The 22,025-nt window shown below is 37.1% G+C and overlaps 3 protein-coding genes across 5 annotated transcripts; 2 read left to right on the top strand and 1 right to left on the bottom strand.

The window, feature by feature from the left end:
• Positions 1 to 509: 509 nt before the first annotated feature.
• LOC141605796 (uncharacterized) lies at positions 510 to 11,094 on the top strand. 2 transcript variants are annotated; one of them, XM_074424692.1, is made up of 13 exons: positions 510 to 1,107; positions 2,883 to 3,035; positions 3,118 to 3,330; positions 3,407 to 3,496; positions 3,624 to 3,740; positions 4,156 to 4,425; positions 5,459 to 5,615; positions 6,230 to 6,307; positions 7,045 to 7,145; positions 8,033 to 8,221; positions 8,724 to 8,798; positions 9,478 to 9,582; positions 10,438 to 11,094. In XM_074424692.1, exons 1-13 carry the CDS (start codon positions 712 to 714, stop codon positions 10,783 to 10,785), a joined length of 2,292 nt encoding a protein of 763 aa, XP_074280793.1. In that variant the 5' UTR covers positions 510 to 711; the 3' UTR covers positions 10,786 to 11,094. The 2 variants fall into 2 exon arrangements, with proteins under 2 accessions (XP_074280793.1, XP_074280794.1); XM_074424693.1 differs by having other exon boundaries at positions 8,051 to 8,221.
• Positions 11,095 to 11,574: 480 nt separating this feature from the next.
• LOC141605797 (protein LAZ1 homolog 2) lies at positions 11,575 to 16,865 on the bottom strand. 2 transcript variants are annotated; one of them, XM_074424694.1, is made up of 9 exons: positions 16,426 to 16,865; positions 15,253 to 15,449; positions 14,759 to 14,815; positions 14,183 to 14,291; positions 13,593 to 13,777; positions 13,418 to 13,506; positions 13,047 to 13,296; positions 12,531 to 12,764; positions 11,575 to 12,071 (listed from the first exon to the last, which is right to left on the bottom strand). In XM_074424694.1, the coding sequence occupies exons 2-9, from the start codon at positions 15,373 to 15,375 to the stop codon at positions 11,751 to 11,753; spliced, it is 1,368 nt and encodes a 455-aa protein (XP_074280795.1). In that variant the 5' UTR covers positions 15,376 to 15,449; positions 16,426 to 16,865; the 3' UTR covers positions 11,575 to 11,750. The 2 variants fall into 2 exon arrangements, with proteins under 2 accessions (XP_074280795.1, XP_074280796.1); XM_074424695.1 differs by lacking the exon at positions 16,426 to 16,865 and adding an exon at positions 15,576 to 15,644.
• A 3,963-nt stretch (positions 16,866 to 20,828) lies between these two features.
• Positions 20,829 to 21,809, top strand: LOC141608026 (uncharacterized). Its single transcript, XM_074427375.1, has one exon. It carries the CDS (start codon positions 20,829 to 20,831, stop codon positions 21,807 to 21,809), a length of 981 nt encoding a protein of 326 aa, XP_074283476.1.
• The last annotated feature ends 216 nt before the right edge of the window (positions 21,810 to 22,025 follow it).

Raw genomic sequence — 22,025 nt, forward strand, 5'->3', positions numbered from 1 at the left:
ATTGTGTTGATGTTTATAAAACAGGGAAAATATTGAAGTTTGGCGCTGGGGAGGAATTAAAAATCGTAGAAAGGTATATATAGGTGGAAAAACAGAAGACAAGGGTTTGGCCGGAGCTCTACGTGGCAACTGACCGGACAGAGCACCGCCACATATGCAAAGAAGACAACAAAGGGATAAGAAAAGGGGGAGTTTGGCAGAAAGGTAAGCAAGTTGATAAAGGAGTTGGCGAGGAAGAAAGATAATGGGATGGTGGATGTCTGTCGGAGATATGTCGGCTACAGAACAAATAGTTTGGCGGTGGAAAAACCCAGAGGGTAAGGACTCTCAATTAGAGAGAAACTCTCTAGAGATAGAGAGAGAAACTCAAAAGTTGACGTGCAAGTATCTCTTCCAAGAAGAAATTAGTATGGAGTATTTCTGAAAACAATTAATCGGTAGAATTGTATTTATTAGTGTAGAAGAAAAGATAATAATTAATAAGTCTATCAACAAATCAAATGTCAATTAAATTAACAAATCAATAATCATTGACCTCTCCTCTCCCAACTGTCTTTTCCACATCTCTCCCTATCTGTCTTTCTCTCTCTATCTCTTTTCACACAAAAATCCCCTGTTTCCCAGCTCAACTCTTCCAAACACACCTAAAATCCCTCATCATCTCCATCTCCATAATCTCCATCAACTTCATCACCTTCAACAATCAAATCAATGGCGCAAGAATCCTTCATGGAAGCAGTTGAAGAAGGACTCAAACTCTCTAAGCGTCTCTACTACGGCAAAGACCGATCAATTGCCCCTCCGCGTCCTCCTCCGCCGATGTCTAAATCTCCGAATACATACCTTCCCACTGCCGCCATGTTATACGCCGTCGTCACCGATCCTGCCGTCGTCGATAATCCTGATATTCCTAGCTACCAGCCTTATGTATACGGTCGATGTGATCCTCCTGCCTTAATTCCGCTTCACATGAATCGGGTTTCGTTGGAGGTTGATTCGTATTTGGATGATACAGTTTTTGTTACCGTTGCCGGAGAGTGGCGGGTTCACTGTGTTATGGGGAGTAAGACTGTTGATTGTCGTCTTGCCGTTCCCATGGGCGAGCAAGTATGTTTTATTTCTTGGTTTTATTGATTGATTGATTGATTGATTGAGGTTTCGGAGTTGTGTCACATCTCCTGTCCCATATAGTAATATTTTGACATTATATAATTGCCTCAAATAGTAAATTCTTTATTTACCTTTAATGTAAAAAAGTAAACAAATGATTGGAATTGGGGAGTACATTGTTAACTTGAGTACGATAATTTCGAAGATATGGCATAACATTAAGGAGTATGAATTGGCACTGGTCTAGGCTAGCTCAATGCAACATTCGTATTACTGTACAATGTACATGCTACCTGTATTGTTCAGTTTAAATTTTCACCTCAAGGACAAAATTTTGATTTTCGCTCTTGAGATGATAAAATTATGATTATTGTTATTCAGTACTCCGTAGTATGTTAGAGTATAAAATCGATTTTGGAACTCCAATCATCAGCTTAAGCTTAAGCTTTTGGTTGAGATGGTTTCTTGACATCCCTTCAAAAAAAAAAGATGGGTTTCTTGACATGGTATCAGTTTGGTCACGGTTCGAATCTCACGCCTCTTAATTCTAAAGTGGGTATACTAGGAAGGTTTTTACTTATTTCATTTTAGGGTGTCTCATTCATTTGTTTACCTTTCTATATTAGGAAGGTTTTTGTTGGGTGATTTGATCACACACACCCATTATGGTCTACTTTTGTCATCCACTAACCACCACCACAAAAAATGCTCCCCTCTCCTTTCCTTCAGTGGCGGATTTAAGAAGAGGGGGTATAGCAGGGGCGGTCGCCCTCGCTGGAAATTCAGAATTTTGAATTTCTTAACTAAAATTTTCAAAATTTAGAGGTGTACTTAATGTCATTACCAGTTCGCCCCCCGCTGGAATTTTTCGCCCCCCTAATGGAGAATCCTGGCTCCGCCGTTGCGTTCCTTAGTCTTTGTTCCAAAACCAAAGGTAAACCTGGGACGGAGGGAGTAGTTCTCTACAATCTTAGCCACAACTTCTGAAACATAGAAGTATAAAACCGTGAGGCGTGGGCTTGTCATTAGTCTGAAAGGGCTCTAATTGTTTCAGCATTCTGGACTGCCAGTTGGTTGATATTTTGTCATTCAGTCTGTAAGGACTAAGGAATCAAATTCAGTTGATCAAATGTAATAACAGGCATATGTAGTTCAGTCATTTTAGTTTCAGTTATTACAAGTACTAAGCAGGATTCTGGTAACGGAGTATGTTGTTGCTTTTCCTCAAAAAGTGGCATTGTAGGGGCTAACTAAATTGGAAAGAATCTATTATGTGATGCATGAAGAGGTACATCATACTATCATAGCTTATATATAGACTACGTTTATTAGCGACCTCTCATACACACGCATTTTTCTATTCGTGGCGGTTCATTTAGTGATTCTAACGTCTTATAGGGGTCTCTTTTCATCATATTGTTTCATTTTCTTCAGTTGGTATTTTGACTGGTTTTGGACAAAATCTAGATAAAGCAAATGATGCTGGTGGAATTGATTTCAATGTTTTAACATATGAGTAGCTGCATCTTTGGAATAGAATTTCAAATCAAACGTCTTTTGTAATTGGTTAAAACTTACAACTACATGTCCACATCTGTTTGCTTGCTGTTTCATTTGTGTGGCCACGTTCTGTTAAACTGATTATAATTGCTGGTCTGGGATGATCTTCTCAAACGTCAGTGTATTATTACCTGCTTAATGTTAATTATTATGTTTTCACTATTGTATTTTCCCTTGCTATTCTCAATAATGTATTATTATCTGTCTGACAGGGTTCCATTCATAGTGTTGAGATTGATATTCCTCGAAAATCCTATCATACTCAGCTAGTTGCTACTGAAGATAAAAGGGATTTGGAAAATGCCTTAGGGGCTGATGATGGCCTACTTCTAAGGCCTGACATATTCTTGTTAACTATTCCTCAGGTGCGAAGTTGATTCCGCCACTTTTTACCATTTTTTTCTGTTGTCAGGCAACAAACCTTATATGTGCTTTTATCTTTGATAGGTTGATGGGGGAACCAATGTTTCTATTAAAATTAGTTGGTCACAGAAGCTATTATATCATGATGGTGAATTCTCTCTGTGTATACCATTCTCTTTTCCAGAGTACGTGACTCCTCCAAGCAAAAAGATACCAAAAAGCGAGAGAATACAGTTGAATGTCCACCCAGGTAGTGAAAGCGAAGTCGTGTGTAAAATTGTCAGTCACCCTTTAAAGGTACTCTTCACCTTCGTACTCATTATGATTTTGTGATATAAGAGGTGGTTTCCTGATTAATTTATTCCTACTTCAGGAAAGAAAGCGACAAGTCGATAGTCTTTCATTCTTGTATGAATCAGATGTTCTTTCGTGGTCAAGTATGGATTTTAGCTTCTCATACAGTGTAATATTTCTATTCCAAAGTTAACAATTTTCCAAGACAATAGCGCTTTAGATTCATTTACTCTTGTGTATCTTTGAACACCAATTTGCATTCATATTGTGTCCTAAATTTTGTTGTTTGTTACCAGGTTCCTTGTAGTCATATATCAGGCAGCGTGCTTCTGCAATCTCCGTCAGTAGATGATATTGATCAAAGAGATATTTTTTGCATGCACATTCTTCCAGGAAGCCATCGAAACAAAAAGGTTTGGACTTGAAACATTGATGTCTGATTGAAGCTTTAATGTTTAACTACCCTTCTCCATTTGGAGTTTTGGGTTTGGGAATTGGGATGTTCTAATATGTCTGTCTGCTAATATTCTTGAGCATTTATGATAATGACTACTTGGGAGTACAATGGTAGTTAGACGGTCCTTGTTCAAATTGCTAAAATTTGGTAAGAAATATTAACGCTGCGAAAGGATTACTGCTGGGTCCTGGTTGTTTTAGTTTTAGATTTAACTTTTGACCCATTCTTTGTCATCTCATCAAGAAATGCCTGGCTCTGAGTCTTGCACATTAATCTTAATATCCTATGTTTCCTTCTTCCAGTTTTCTCTCTGTTGTTCAATTCTCTTCTTTGTATGCTATTTAATTTTAAATAGGTTTGCCACTTATCAGGTTTTTCCCAGGAAAATTATTTATGTTATTGATACTAGTAGAAGCATGCAAGGAAAGCCACTCGAGACAACGAAAAGAACATTATGTGATGCTCTATCTGAGCTTAATCCACAAGATTCATTTAACATAATAGGTTTTAATGGAGATATCTGCCCCTTCTCATTATCCACGAAGATTGCTAGTAGAGAAACAATTGAAGAAGCTGTGCAGTGGATTGGCACCAACTTTGTCACAGGAGATGGCACCAACATTTCTCTTGCATTAAAAAAGGTTTGTCTTCAGTTACTGATCAGAATTTCCTGTAACAGGCTCACTATGGGGTGGTGTTAGTTACAGAACGCCCATTTAGGAACTTTGTGTCTCTTACACATTCATTGTCGGATCTTGCACATTCTCCTGATAAGATTTCTCAAACCACGCATATGAAGAGATGAAACCCAACCACAGATGCAAAAAAACTCCCAAGGGAAAGGAAGAGTTATTTCAAACATAATTTACTACCGTCTCCATTCACTTTTTAAACTTCCAACTTTTCTTTTAAAATTCTCCATCTTCAAAATCCTACTTCGAATCTTTTCTCTTTTTCTGTCTGCTGTGGTCAATATCATTTCTTACCCCACATCTTTCTTCAACTAAGCACATATTGTCGGCTTCCTTAGTTTTTGTACCAGATGAAGTAGGAAGTTCTAAACTTATGGAAGGTGTAAATATTAAATCTAAAAATAAAACTTGGGGATTACCACCACCAAACTTGGTAGATGCTCGGCTCTACTCCCTAGCTGATGTTCGTAATGGTGTCAAGGTTTTATTAGAGAATATGGGAGAGAGAGGAGAAGCTGTAAAAAGGTTCCAAAAGTAATAAGTTGGTGGTCACGAATGATAAACTAATATAATAGTCACTATGTACGATAAAAATGGTTGTGCTCATTAGGAATTCACTTTGGGCAATAAAAGGGTTATGAAAAATACAAAGGGTTGTGAAAAATTGAGAGACATACAGTCTCTGCCAAGTAATTTTGCGAGTACTATGAGCTGCTATATTAATGAGACTAATTTGTCCGGAGTGGAATGCAATAAATTTTTATCACAGTTTTGTTGAGTTGTAAAAAAATTCTTTGACAGAATATTTCATTATAGGGCAGCCAAACCATTGTGGAAACTTTGTTTTTTATTTTGGAACTGTGGCTATGGGAAACAAGTAAACCATTTTCTTTTTAGAAGCATTATGTTGACCCAGATATAGCATATTCTTCATGTTTCTTCTGCTGATAGAAGTGGATTAAACATCCTGTTTTTCTCGCAGGCGTTGGAGATGTTGTCAGATACACGTGACGCATTACCTATGGTTATTATGATCACTGATGGGGCTGTTGAAGATGAGAGACGTATATGTAATGATGTGAAGAGCCATCTATCAAATATGAAATCAATAAGTCCGCGCATACATACCTTTGGCATTGGTAGATAAAGCACTTCCTTCTCAGATTGAAATTCAAAGAATATTTATGCATTGGTTGTTTCTCGATGATGTGATCTTGTCAGTTGAAAATTATAAGTGTGACTCTCATATACAAAAATATAGGACCGAAATTAATGACCATCATATAGGAAAATACAGGACAAAAATTGCTGTGTCCAAAGAGGAGGAAAACCTATCCTTTGTGAAATAAGTGAAACTTCACATTATGAAGTTACTAGACTGCAAAAAAGCAGCACATTATGAATTTCTCCTTACTTACTGTAACCTTCACTAGATCGAGGCCCACTTAAATAGCTAGATAAATTCATGTGAATGAGTCTTTTTCTTTGTGGTTTTTGCATGCTTTATTGTCCGTTTACTTGAGCGTCAAGTTACTCAGGTTCTGCAGGTGTCTTGTTGGTGAGTCTTTTATAAAGAGTTTCTCTATTAGTGTGATGCAAGAGTATTTCTATTTCAACCTCCTCAAACCATTATCTGGTTGATATGCTGATTTTTGAATATTGAAGCAGATTGGTGTTTCTCTTTTCTTGAAATGTGTGTAAATTTTTATTTTTTTACTTGGTTAATTCCAATCTGACACCATGTGAAATGCAGGTTTATATTGTAATCATTACTTTTTGAGAATGCTGGCAATGATTGGCCGAGGCCTTTATGATGCTGCCTATGAAACAGGTTGGTTACTGTGGCTGTATCCTAAATCACCAAAGGTGTGAAGGATGTTCGATACCGATCTAAGCGTCTTTACTTTTTTATCCAATATGTTTGTTGTTAGTTGCTCTGTGAAATAATTTTTCCATTTGTTTCTAGTTTTTTCTACAGTCAGTCATGATAATTAGCTTCTCTTTATTATTCTACTTCAGTGATTGACTTTAGGGCATCCTTTTGTCTATTGGTTTGAGGGGAGGGGTTATCAATTTATCATCATTTGGGATCATACATCATAGTACTCTGACATAATGCACTTTTTTTTTCGTTTTCTGATAAGCCAGTCTGTTTTCTTATTACCTTATGTTTCCGTAATATTTTATGTACTACTGAATTTAAAATTATAGACCGTAGTACTTTGACAGAAAACCCCAATTTCTCCTTTTCGTGAAGTTTGTCAGTTGGTCTCATTACTTGGATTTCAAAATATAACCATTGAGTCTCAATGGTAAATATGCATTTTAATTTTTACACTAATTCTCATTTCAGGTGGCCATTTCCGTCTAAAGGCTTTAGACGGGCCTTATGTGACCATTTTTATGGTCAGATGTCATAAAGATGGTCACATAAGGCCCGTCTGAAGCCTTCAGATGGAATAGGCCGACTGAAGGGAGACTTTCTGTAATTTTTAATATTAGCCGGATACAGTATTATAAAAGACATGTCTATTTTGGTTGTAAAATCCCTGTTTATTGTCTCCGCAGATGGTATAGAGAATCGGTTCCAGAGACTAATTAATAGAGCCTCTTCTGCTCTATTTGCAAATATGACCTTTGACGCATTAGATGAACTTAATGATGTTGAGGTACACCTTTGTCTTCTATTTTGCGGACTTGGATACTTCATGACATTGTCTCAGGAGATTCTATGTTTGTATGTCCTAGACAGAGTAGATAGTGTGCCGCAAGTGTGTTGAGTGCATGTTATGAAATGAAACGATAAGCTAAATGACAGGTTTACCACACACATGCTTTTAACAAACAGCATGATAAATTGATACAAATCAGCACAAATCTGTTTGAGAAGTTTTCTTGTGAACCAAACCTAAATGAACGACGAATGATGCCTGAAAACAGCGCATAGTATCCTGTAAACCGCAATTTGTCAATCAACAGTGAGTGTTATGCAGCTAGTTTATGTCCTAAGATATTGCTATTGTCCTGATTTGCTTGAGCCACTGTCTGTGTAGACCCAATGATTGGCACAATTTGGCATCGGAGATTGCATGTAGTAGAGATGACCTTAAAATTTGCACAATTACACTGGAAATCTGGAATATGGAAACTTAAATGTCCTGTCAATTTCCTCTGTCACTTTATGCAAAAGTCAAGGGAGAATGATTGGTTTCTATGACGTTCGTTGGCGTAGCAAGAAATTTAGGGCGTGGATATGTAACACGTAAGAACCATTGTTAAAGATTAATTGGGTCTTATACTCTTGAAAAATTACATACGATTGCATCCTATACGATAAGACTGCGAAAGCCTGCGGGGTCTCAACCAACAATTTCTCAAAAAATAGCGAAGCCAAGTCCAATACCCTAGACACTGTATTTGACTTCTCATCTAGAATGTATTTTCTGCTGCTGTCGTTCTGCTGGTTGCGTTTTATTATTCTCTGCCTGATATGTAATTTACCTCCTGCTAGTTTACCTTGTGTTTTTTGGTGAGCTTGTCTTATGATCTGTTTTAGTTCCACCTGAAATCTCAGATATATCCGACAAGTGTGCCGGACCTCTCATCAGAAGGCCCATTGATAATATCGGGAAGGTATAAAGGAGACTTTCCTGAAGTGGTCAAAGTGAGCGGTATTGTTGCAGACATGACGAGTTACGAAGTGGATTTGAAGGTCACCAAGGCAAAGGGAATACCTCTTGAAAGAGTAAGATATTGCTATTGTCCTGATTTTCTTGTTTTGTGCTTTATTAACTGATGTATTTTCTACCGTGATGCTACGGCAAACAAAAGCTTGGTTTATCAAGTGTAGTGTTCAAAATTAGGTGTGCCATAATATAAATAGTACACAGCCCTTTTTCCTCCTGTCACCAGAACTACATTTGAGGTCTCATATTCTTTCACGAAGCTTATCTATTGAGGGACCAAGTTTAAATCAGTTCCCCTTTTTTGAGTTTTGTCAGAGCGATGCTGATTTTCCATGAAATTTTATGACATTGTAATTCAAAATGAGTCAAATGGTTGATTTAGTGACACTTTTAATTATTTGGCTGGCTTGGTATATTAATAGCTTGGATGCCTCCAAAATTCAAAAGTGGATGCTTATACTTCTTACAGCTTTTTAATGGAGCTGAGCTCATCACATGATTTGAATTTTTTATCAGACTTCTACTCTTAAAACATTTCTGGTTGGCATTTGTATTTTACAGATATTGGCCTTGCAGCAAATAATTATATACACCTCTCAAGCATGGTTTTTAGAGAGTAAACAACTTGAGTCAAAGGTATGTCGCTTTGACTGTGACCATCCTAGATTACATTGCCTCGAGAATTCTAGAAACATCTATATGTATTTTATATATAATGTTTTTGAATCTGTATATTCATGCCTATGATCTGCTAAACAATTTCTTACAATGTTAGTTTAAAATATCCAATGTGATTACACGCGCTGAGGTTTTCGTATGAAGAATTCAGGAACATTGTATCATATCGTACCGTTTTTCTAGAAAGAGGTGAGAAGAATGTTTATTTATTTTAGATTTTCCGAAGTTTAGATTGATATGATACAATACCTAAAAAATTGAGTTGTGGGAGTTTCTGCCTTTGACAATCAGCATGTTTAAATGTTTAATTAGTGCATGTTTTTTTTTACTAATAAGGATTTGGGCAAGAAACTTCTCTTGCATTGATATTTCTATCTGCATCTTAGGTTTCCCTTTGTTCATGCTGCGGAACTCCTGTTCTTATTATATTTGTTTGGTTCTCTTATGCATCCAATTCATTGGTTGATGTCGTGAATCATTCTATGATGCTGGACGTCCTTGAAAACGTTTGAGAGTCTTTTAACTGGTCCTTATTCATAAATTACATCATCAGAGCTATATTAGTATGATTAGTTCCTGAATGGCTATTTCTATAATTTATGGGAATGATTGTAGACTGAATGAAATGGATTGGCAGGTTGAAAATATGAGCATCCGGAATAGCATTGTCTCAGAGTTTACATCTATGGCCTTATTTGTAACTGAGACCTTGAAGAAAGAGGCAGACTCAGAAGCTAAGAAGGTATTGCGACACCTTTCCTACACCTACTCCAGTGTTTTGTACTCTGCTATTTTTAGCCTACTACAATAGGCCTTTTTAAATATTTTGAACTTTTAGACACACAGTTCTAGGGTCAACCATGAGTACCAACTCTCAGGTTAAGACTTTAATCTCAGAATCGGTCGTCGCATTCTGATCTTGGTCGTTATGCTGTAAATGCGGATGATACTACCCCATAAACGGTTGTGGTCACCTGGATTTAATATATCGTAGCGAACCCAGTGATAATTAGGATTTAGTATAATCAAACCAAGACTTTGGCGCAGCAATAGAAACAGTGAAAGGTGGGAGTAGAACCTTGCCCCTCACCCCACTGTCCCCACCCCCCAACCCATACTTTGGGAGGGGGGGGGGGGCGAAGATAAATGGAGATATACCTTATCCGATACTTGAATTTTTCTCAAGTATTCCTGTCTATATTATGCGTCATTTGGATGTACATGGTTCAAGGCGCGGGCGACCGATCCCCAAACTAAACCGTTCATATCGGGATGGACATTCACAAATTAAATAGGTCACTAAAATTCTCTATTTTAAAGCCATTAGTGTTCTATGAACTCGAGCATGTTCCTTGAACTGATGAAACGAACCTTGCAACAGTGATACAAATAATGGGTTAGAACCCCTTACATTTCAGTATTTTGCGGAGAACATAAACTTTGCTGGGGATGAAAACTTTTGATTTTAACAAGGTTCCTTTGTTTTGCCTCATTCTCATTAAGGGATACTAAGATAAAAGAGGGGTTGGCAGTTCATTTTCCTTTGTCGGTTGTGTGGCCTATACTCCTACCAATTTTTCAACTTTACTGTGATCAGAAAAAATCACCTAGCAAAGGGGAAGCAGCTGGTACGGAACCCAAGCCAAAGAAAGTCAAAGTACTGAAAAAGATAGGCATCGGATTTGGAAATGTGAAGGCAACGACAGAAAACATCTCTCCTGGATTTAACGAACCAAAACCACCGGAAGCAGCTGAGATCATAGTTAAGGCAGCATCGGATTGCTGCACGAGAATGTGCGGATACTGTTGTTGTATGTGTTGCATACAGATATGCTCCAAGATGAGCAATCAATGTGCGATTGTTCTCACTCAGGCTTGCACTGCGTTAGCCTGTTTTGGCTGTCTTGAATGCTGTTCGGCCATTTGCTGTTCCGGGAATGATTGATAAGTGGTTTGCTTCAGAGAAACGCTTTAATTCTGTGTGTGTATAGGCTGCGTCAATTGATTTTGGTAGTGATTATTTATTTTGTAAGTAAACGTAAATATATTCGACTTTATACGTAAGGTAGCATACTGTTTAAAGGTCGTATACTGTTTATAGAGAAAAGTGATGGATGAATTGCGATCTCTTTGCTGCCAGAGCAAGTTTGCAGGTGTCGTTGGATTAGTGGTCTGTTGGCTTGATTGTTACGGCAACTTTTATCATCCAAATAAGCAGTAATGATGTTATGAAATCAAGATCGAAGTTCTGATGTATGTATGCCTTGTAAAGATTTTATGATGTACAGGGACTGAACGTTTGAACCCTGTGTCAATACTCGTTAAACGTTCATATCGGGACTGAACGTTTAATGAGTGTTATTCTAATGCAAATTTAAATATCTACCGCATGACCTTATTCTATGCGTAAAACCTCAGTTCCGTCACTTCTATCAATAGTACTACACGAGACCAACAACTGGGGGTTAAATATTGTTGCAGCAATTGCAGTACACCAATGAGGGTTCTACTCGACCTAACTCCGAAGAGGGTAATCATACAGTTGTAATCGTATAATTACTACACAAATAATCTGAGCAACCCAATTCTTTGGTTTTATTTAGCCTTTTAGGTTATGATAGAACAAAGCCGAGAACAGTTGCTTTGTATGGGTAACACAATGGTAACCTGCAACTCTTTGTATTGTAGAGTAGCCGTCTTCCAATGCAACTTTTAAGAGACTGAGAAAAGCTGCTTTCGTAACACAACAATGAAAATGCTTACGTCCAGCCCAATATTCCAGCAATTTGCAAAGTCATTTAGGCCCTGCCCGGATGATGTAGTAGACAATAAATCTGATATAACTAACTTGCAAGTAACAATATCTCAACACAATAGGGTTCTCCTATCATAGCTGAAACAAACAGTTGGTTACTTCTCAGTCTCGTTCACATTTTCAGTGACTGTCACCTGTTCCGATTGTAAATGAAGCTCACTACCTTGATCATCTTGCTCCATGCATTCCTCAGTCTCATTCACATTTTCATTTTCAGAGACTGTCACCTGTTCCGAATGTAAACGAAGCTCATCACCTTGATCATCTTCCTCAATGCATTCCTCAGTCTCTACCTCAGAACCTTTCTTGTCATCAGAACCCACTGTTATGTGATGAAAGCTCTCCTGTATTTTTGTTACGCCCTTCTCGACGGGCTTCATCGCCTGATTTATTGTTAATTTCACATCCTCAACAACCTGCCATCATTTGGTTAATGATTCAGAGAGTTCAAACATAAGTTCTTTAGTCATTATTATATAAAAACCCTATATTTACAAATTTTCAACACCGTAATTGAGCAAAATGCGTAGAAAAATTGATTCTGATGTCCACGACCCAATGATGGATCAGCCTCCAGGTTTGCTAGTACTCCTAACTTCCTCGTACAATTTATATTGTCGCCAATTGACTTTGTTGGTGAACTAGTCAAATTTCACCATTAGTTTCTCCCTATTATGCGTCGAGATCCAATATAAAACTTGTCACCTTTGGATAATCAAAACAATTTTTTTCACATTCTCATTTTGAAAAAGTTGTTAACCTTTCACTAGTGTATATTATGAGAAACCATTAGGCCAAAATTAACATCGGCTAACCATCACAGTTAGAAGGGACAATATAGATGTGGGGGTGAAGGGAGTAGTAGATATGCGTACCTGTTGACCACCCTCGACTACAATGTCTTGGACACTTTCTTTGATGCTTGTCCCAGGAGCCTTGACTTCGGTTTCCGTCTTCTCAATTACAGTTGGACCCTTGTCATTCCCTTCCTCCATATCTACCACAGTTTTCTCAGCATGAGCAGTAATTTCTCCATACTCAGACAATGCCATGTAATGATAAGGTTTTGCAGAAAAAACGTAAGTGTGGGCTATAGCTGCAATCGCCATCTGAAGAGAAAAAATAATTAGCTTATTTATAACAGGCTCTATTACACGTAGTATATGATAATATGAATCTTTTGTAATAAGTGAAATGAAATACTTTATCGTTTTTTCTTGGGTGTGGAATTCATTTTTAAACGTCAACCAAACACCTATGTTATTTGAATTCAGTTCAAGTGTCAGACATGATTAATAGACTATTTTTCTCGTCTAAAAGGTATTTTCGAATCTCATGTCATGTTGACCCGTCAAAGTGAAGTTTCGAGTAATGTAAAGCAAGAGACGTACTTCAATGCAGATGAGGAAATCTTGCAACCCAGTCTGAAACTTTCCCTCTTTTGGCAAAACTCGTAGAGAACACAATATAGCAATTCCTACACCTTGCCACCAGGTTGCAAACACGATAGCCTTGAAGCTTATAAACTTAGCAAGCGGTTTAATCTCTTTGAGTCTCTCATGAGTCACATTATAAAACTGAACTAGACAATATAAAGCCCACATTTGACTGAAATTTAATACAACTGTAATATACGGGTACCTGAAAAATAAGTGATATCAATATATTAATACCAGTGGGTGATACAAACTCGCTTTCACTTAAAAAAAATTGTCTGCATCATCAATAACTACAGAAAATGAAAAGTTCATGGCAAACATACCCGTAGTGCCACTTGAACTCACCGTCACCATATACGCCACAGATTTCCAGAAGAAAAGCCAGGAATGCACAGACTGTCTTCAGAATCATCTGGTTACTAAGCTCATGTTAGTCAGAACTCAGAAACTTATTTTGAAGCACCTACAGGCTACAGGAATAAAGTATATCTCACTTACATATTGCACCAGACCAAATTTGATGATTGAAAACAATCGTTTTCCGAGTGCACATGGTTTGAGAAAGAAGTTGCAAAATTTGTTATTATGTGGCTTCGTTTTTCCATCTGTTTCTTCTAGCAGTGGCTTCTTCAGTACATTTCTTGATTCATTCTCTAATAGTTCAAGAACTCTCGCTTCTCCACCTAAAATAAGATGTGTTCAATGAAAAGAACTACATCACCTCAATGCCTTAATGACACATTGGCTTCTGAGTTCTGACAATGGCATAAGGATTTCTTTACTGAAAATGAAAATAGATTTGTGATGACCTATAATGGAATTAACATGGAGAACTGCATCGTCCTAAATCCTAATGTTACTTTATAATATAAGAAGCGCGTATAGTTTAATGAGCCTTTTGGTCTTTGTTCCCATCATACTTACGCTAAACAAAACATTTCTCTGGCTCCAATATAAATGGACATCTTCAATGAAAAAGAACAAGGCACAATAACATAAAGTTGTGAACGTCTATGCGACAAAGAGCGGCTCATAAGCTATAATTATCTTCATAAGGAGCTAAACACATGAAGTATTGTGACACTTACCAAGGCACGCAATGAGATAACTCCCAAAAGCATACAGAGCATATGCTTCATAACAATTCCTTAAGATGTCACAGGCCAGCGAAGTCCTCGGGTAAAATAAGGATATGATCTGGAACGGCAAATTAAACATCAGATGCATTCCATAAGAACTTTTGTCATGCACAAATAAGTAACAGAATCATTTAACAACACTCTGGATAAAAAGTGTTCACTGGTCAAATGAGCAAATAGCCAAGGCACAGAACAAGTAAATGCATAATCAATACATCCTCCAATGTATTACTCTCGTATATGATAGTCGCTATTTTGATAAATCTAACATGACAAATTTTAATGTATTCTAAATATACTTGGGGAATATTATTTAAAGATGAAATAGATTGACCACCATAGTCAGATGCTACAAAATAACTGGGATGAACCCCACGGAAATAAATACTGTAAGTGATAAGACCATATCCCTGTATCGACATCGTTGTTCACGGTTTTTCAGAAAAATTGCGTGGTCTGATTAATATCTCTTGCTACCCATTAAACATAAGTTGTCTGCTGTGCAAAAGTTTAATCAATACTTACTGACTCAGTTGCATAAACTGGAACCATCAGAAGCACAGCTACAATCCATTTTTGCTCCTGAGGAATATGTATATGTATCATATTAAAAGAGTCTTCGCCACACATATGTAAACAACGAAGAAAAGAAAAAAAAAAAAAAAACTAGCGGTGATATAATCAATTGTTTTTCTTAACAGTAAATTGCTATGCGCTACATTGAATCTGCACATGCAGTTACACGATTTAGAACTTGGGGTAAATCCGAACAAGCAATTCACTGTTAAGTTTTTTCTGTAAGCTAACTGCAAAATCAGACTATCGGCTGTTCTGAATCCTAGCCAAATCGGTAAAGCTACAAGAATTTGTTGGGACTTGCTTTGGGTAAGAGTTCATTGCATTAAGCCTATTACTGAACTATACTTCAATAGTCAGCTCTTGTATACAGAAAATTCATGCAAAAATCTTGCCTAAAGGCACTAACTAACTTATAGAATAACAACAGGCAAGGAACATACAGCAGGATTACTATAGCATCTAAGATGTTGGAATATCAGAATGACCGAGAGCACCAATGCTAGCAATGCAAAGCACACTGCAACAATGACGGCTGGTCCATGAAGAAGCTTGTAAGATAGCATTTCTTGCCTATTCACTGATATATTAACGGATTTCTTTTCTTCACATCTTCCACGGGCAACCAGTCCCTACAAAACTATGGAGGCACAGACTACTATGAAATTTTGACACTTGAAATAAAATTAATGTTACACGAGACAAAAGGCTCACAATTCTTTGGCCTTTGAACGAACATGTTAAAATAAAGCAAAATGAGTCATACACTGGTTGCGATTCACTAACATCTTGTGCGTTTTAACATAGACGCAACCCTTTCTTAGGCTGGAACCCCTAAGGCACCAAGGAAATGTTAATACATTGCTTAGTTAAAGTTGTTTACAAGATCATCTCCGAAGAATAATGAATATAAACTAGCATTAGTTCCATAAGCTAAGGAAATAATTGAATTACCCTCGTCATAGCACCTAAACACCATGTTAATGGTAGACCCACCAAATTAGGGCCTGCAAACACCAACTTAATTATGAAAACTATTAGGCCGGGTTTGGTTCGAATCAAACCAGTTTACTTCAATTTTTAAGCAGTATTAAAGTCCATTCAGCTCAAGATTATTACCCTAGTGCCAATAGCTCTGCCTAAGGCAGGGTCGGATGCAGACACACTTGCCCTATATACAAAACACATGGAATCGGTGTTACATATAACCCATAATGAAATTCCATACGGTCTATTAAAATACACTTCACGTGTATTGAAGAAACGTATGAAATTCGCTAACTTATTTGTCTTTACCATCAAATGAATTGCAAAAGTTCTTATGATGGATTCCTGGTCAGATATCCCACAAACTATTTTATAGGACCACACGCCTTTCTTAAGACGGTCTTAAGTATAACCTCTCACAACCCTCCATTTTTGCCTTAATCGAGGATTGTCTTAACCAAAAAAGTGTATATTGTGTGACATCCCCTTGTACAGGTAATAGATATAGACGTTATCGTAAGAGAAATGCAAAATTGACAAGAACACATATGGATCAAAATTCAAAACCCACAAAAAATTGAACAAATTAAAAAAAAAAAAAAGGAAAAAAATGAAAAAAGGTTTATCACCTGGGATTAAAGTATTAGAAGGGGTAGTAAGAATGTGAAGAAGTCCGTAGCTGATATTGATAGTGTCATTAACGGGTTGGAAAATGAAAACAAATGCAGTGTGATTTGATGTAACCTCACGGTTGAAGTTTGGAAGTGCATGCATATATAAGTTAGCTTTACATGCTCGCCACGTTTCACTTTTAAAGATTTCGCCTGCCTCTCTATACTTTCCCACCTCCCTTCTAACAAACCAACATTAACCCGCATCTGTTCTGCTTATTTATTTACCATTAATTTTGAAGCAGAGAGCAAGAAAAGAGGAGGGGACAAATTATTTGATGTTGGACATTAATACCCTTATAACAATCGATAAGTCGCATATCAGTCATCACCTAGCTAATTGTGTAATTGCATACTCTATTACTCCGTATCAATTAACGAATTGCGACCATGCTTCTAATTGAATCATTAGTAACATATCGACGAAGTTAGGATCTGACGCCACAAGTATTTTTCCGACTTATAAAAGTACGGTCCGTCTCATTATAGACGGACACTATCCATCTATAGGTATAGATGGATAGTGTGTCTCTCACAAATTAAAGTGGGTAGTGCAAGTGGGGTATCCATTTCCCACCCACTTGTACTACCCACTTTAATTTGTGAGAGGGACATTATTCGTCTATAGCTATAGACGGATAGTGTCCGTCTATAATGAGACCTTTCAATTGATAACCATAATAGGGTAATTGTTGGGAGGGAATTGATAAGTGAGTGTTTCAGAGAGAGAGAGAGTTTTAGGGTTTCTAGACAGCCAAGGGTCTGAAAAAGAGAAGAATGAAATGACCCCTTAGCTCAAAATATGACTTCAATACTTTGGTTTGCGTGCCCGCATGAACCCACTCGACCCACTCGGTCGAGTCTCTTCGGCCACTCGGCTAAGTTCTCTACTTGAGTCCTTCTGTACTAGTCCCTATGATCTTTGGCTCTTTCTGCATCGGGTATCGGTCTTCAAAAGGGCGGGTATTATAATCTTCCCCCCGTAAAATGAACGTCATCCCCGAAGTTCACCCATCCTTGAAAGCCCAATAGGTCACTTCGCTTTTATCGTCATCAACTCGCTACTCGTGTCACCTCACTATATTCCTTAACTATAATACCCGTCATATTCTAAGGTTATATGACCCTCTCAGCGTTTAAGTAGTGAGTTGGAGAGATGGTCGCTCGTATAAAGGTCAACTTCAAACTGTAATATCTAGAGCTGTAGAGCTTCGATAAGGGTGATTCAAATTGGAGGCAAAAGCTTATGGTCTTAGCTTTCCAATGCATGGTCGCAAGCTTCATTACGCTAAATAACGAAGAAATAACGGACATTTGAACTTAAGTGTGCGAAGCTGATTTGCGCTAGGTGTTTTAGTCGATGGACTGCTATGCCCTGTCAATCGACTTATTTCGTGTTTAGCAAGTTAGCGTGTTTTTTGTGGGTTACCCTATAATATTTCCTAATTCACTTAAGCATACCTATATCTATAAATACACATGCCCATTAGTTTTAAAACACTTACTTATTCAAAACAAACACACACAAACCCTAAGTGATAAAGAAATGAGAGAAACCGAGAGACAGAGAGAGAGAGAGGGCAACACAGGTTTGGGACGGAAATCGTCATTCAATTCTTGTTGTTATCGTAAGTTGCTAATCCTATTCTTTATTGAATTAATCTATTGGTGTTGTTGCTTAATAATTATGTCTTAGAATAAAGATGACCAAACCCTAGACCTTAGTAGCGAGTTGTGATCGATTGTGAGACGGGGTTGAGAATTTTGCTAGTATGTCGTAATGGTCAACTGTGTACACTGAAAATGGTATCGCGCATCCCTAGACTGACCGTGACTCGTGACCTTTAGCCGTGTGGACCGTGACCCTTGGTTGGGGGATCGGGTTGTACCGTAATTTCATAACGTCATTGTTAATTGTATGCAAATAATTATTGTATATGATTGGAATTCGTTGAGGAACAATTGTAGTTCGTCGCCTTGTGATTGCACGGAGTATTTGCTGAAAAGGTAGGGATAACCTACTCAACTATGGTTTGTGTTTATGTATACTATTGTATTGCAAAATTTATGACGAAGTATGAACATGGACGTTTGAGCCATAAGTCGATCGGCTGGCTCCAGTGGTCGATGATGTAGGGGTCGAAACGTCGTCTATTACACCCTAATCAAACACTATTTATATTCTCAACAAACTACTCTTAGTAGAGCGGTAAGTAAAGGTTGGATCCCAAGGGATGGGTATTGTATTGACTTATCGGTTGTAGAAAGCTATGTCTTTGGTGTCACAATTTGGGTTGAGGTCGAGATTTGCAATCTAAAGTACTTAACAAAGCAAATGTAAAAAAATGAAAGTAAAGCAAAGCAAGCAAATGGGGTTGTAAACAATTAATTAAAGCACTAGAGTGTAATGGGTTCATAGGGGAATCATGATGTGATCACATAAACAAGTTTCATAGATGCAAGCAATTTATTGTTGTAGTGGAATCGAGTTAGTTTATATCTTACAATTCATAGGAAGTTTTGGGTCTCGGAGACGAGTCGGTCAAGACATTACAACACCCACAAGTCGACTTAATTCTCCCTATTCAACTATATGCATGGTCTAACAAGCCTTGAGTTAGTTTATGTCTTACAAGTCTTGTTGAAAGGATAAGAGAATCATGCTAGGTTGTCAATCAAGCATTTCATCAAGCATAACATGTGCATAAGTTGAAACTATAACAAGCAAGCATTCATATGAATTTATTAAGTAAAAATCTACCCCATGATTAACTCCACTAATCCCCCATTAACCCTAGTTAAGGAACTACTCACTCATTGTCATGGTGAACATGTTAATAATGGTGTCAATCATCTTAACAAGTCTAAACATAATGAAAGAGTAAAACAATAAACAAGGATTAGGTAAAGAGTAAAGAAATTGTACCAACACTACTACAAAACTCGTTATGGACATCAGTTGATGGACATCTGATTATTTAGAAAACTGATGTACAAATTATACACATCAGTTGTTTGCAAAAAACTGATGTACTTATAATTATATGTACATCAGTTGAGTTATAAAACTGATGTCCATTATTTCTGATTTTAATGGACATGAGATTTTAACAAAACCCATGTCTATATGATAATCAAGTACATCGTACATAAAATTTAACCGATGTACATATACAGTGAAAATTATAAGCGCGCAAATTATTTGGCTCACCGCCCTATCACTTATATATTTCGAGTATAAAAAAAATAAAATTCATTTTTAATAAAGAATGCACATCAGTTTTCATAAACCTAATAATCCTCATCCCTCATATCGTATACACAACTCAACACCCTCATCCTCATATCATCAGTACACAATTCAATACACTCACATCAAATCCATCAAATTCATTCACCAGCGATCGTCTCCCCAGGCGCACGTCAACCACCAGGCGCTTGTCAACCACCCTGTGTTGTTATCTCGCGCTGTCATCCCTCACCATAATTAGGTATTTTTCGATCTTTTTTACTAAAGGCTTAATTTTTTGTAAATTTGATCAATTTACTGCATGCATGTTTGGATTTTGTCATTTATGTGATATGTTTTTAATTTTAATTGAAGAATAAATTATGGGTTTATAATAAAATTGGGGTTTATGCTTAATAAAAGTGTAGTTTTGATAATCAAATTGGGGGTTTATGCTGATACATATTAATTATTTCAAATTGGGGGTTTATGCTTTGGGTGAGATCACTGAGATGTTACCGTATGCAATTTTGATCATTTTACTGCATGCATGCCTGATTAATGGATTGTTAGAAGTGTTAGAAGTGTATTTTTTTTTGCTACATATGCTTTGGGTGAATTTACTGCATGCTGATACCTATCAATTTTGATCAATTTTGATGAATTTATGCTTTGGGTGAGATGTTAGAAGTGTTAGGCGAAGTGTTAGAAGTGTGTAATTTTGATGCACTTAGTAGCTGTTCAGTCAATAAAACTGATAGGCCAGCTATTTTAGATGCATGATGGTATGGTTAAGAAAATCACCATTTAGTGTTCATCATCCTCTCCATGCCAATTTTGATGCACTTAGTAGTCGTTCATCAATAGCATTGATTCACGCTAATTGCTGACTGCAATACCCTCTACTGTCATGCTTTCAGTCGTAGCAGCATTTTAATGTGCATCAAATTATCAGTTGAGTGTTAGAAGCTAAGTGTTAATTATCAGTGGATTGTTAATTATGGAGTTGATGTTAAGTATTTAGCTGATTAATGCCTGAGTTTTGAATTATTCGTCCTGAACTTTTCAATAATAACCTTTTAACCTTATAAACTATCGCAGTGGATATTGAATATATACGGAGTTTGGGAATATGGATCGTGACTGGATGTTTGTTGACCGTTTGGACCCTAGATATAGGAAAGGGGTTGAACATTTTGTTAGACTTGCTATTAATAATGCAGAGAATGTTGAAGAAATTTATTGTCCATGTGTTAAATGTGGGAATAATGTGTATCTTGATTCTGAAGAATTGAAAAGTCACCTCTTATGTAATGGTATTGACAAAAGTTATACAAGGTGGATTTGGCATGGGGAGGATGTGTTGCCTACCTTGAGTAGTAATTTAGAGGATGATAGCGACATTGAGGGAGATGATTTTGATGAAAATTTCGATCGAGTAGACGACCTGATTAATGATTTAAAACAATCCACTGAAGACCTTACACAAGTAGAGATGTTTGATAGGCTAGCTGGTGATGCAATTAAACCCCTATACCCAGGTTCAAGTTTGACACGCCTATCTGCAACTTTAAAATTGTATAGTTTAAAGGCGAAAAATGGATGGAGTGATAAGAGTTTCACAAGTTTGCTTCAGTTATTGAGTGAGATTTTACCAGATGGCAATGAACTCCCTAAGCGTACCTATGATGCTAAGAAAATTTTGTGTCCAATGGGAGTTGATTATGTAAAGATACATGCATGTCCTAACGATTGCATTTTGTATCGAAAAGATTATAAAGATTTAAACGAATGTCCAAAGTGTGGGGCTTCACGTTACAAGTTGCCGAAAAAAAATTCCAAAAAAAATATAGGGGTCCCAGCTAAAGTCTTGTGGTATCTTCCCATTATCCCAAGATTTAAACGAATTTTTGCAAATGTAAAAGATGCAAAAAACTTAATTTGGCACGCTGAAGGTAGAATTTTAGATGACAAAATTCGTCATCCAGCTGATTCAACACAGTGGAAAACAATAGATCATTTGTTTCCTGAATTTGGATCCGAGGCTAGAAATTTAAGGCTTGGACTTTGTACTGATGGTGTGAATCCGTTTGGTAGTCTAAGTAGTCACTGAAGCACATGGCCGGTTTTGCTAACAATTTATAATCTCCCTCCTTGGTTATGCATGAAGCGTAAATATCTTATGTTGTCACTACTGATTTCGGGGCCTAAGCAACCTGGAAATGATATAGATGTTTACCTAGAACCCTTGATCGATAATTTGAAGTTATTATGGGATGAAGGGGTAGAGGTATATGATGCTTATCATGGTGAGACTTTTAACTTACGT

Source organism: Silene latifolia, chromosome 10, assembly GCF_048544455.1.
Source record: "Silene latifolia isolate original U9 population chromosome 10, ASM4854445v1, whole genome shotgun sequence".
Classification (NCBI taxonomy): domain Eukaryota; kingdom Viridiplantae; phylum Streptophyta; class Magnoliopsida; order Caryophyllales; family Caryophyllaceae; genus Silene; species Silene latifolia.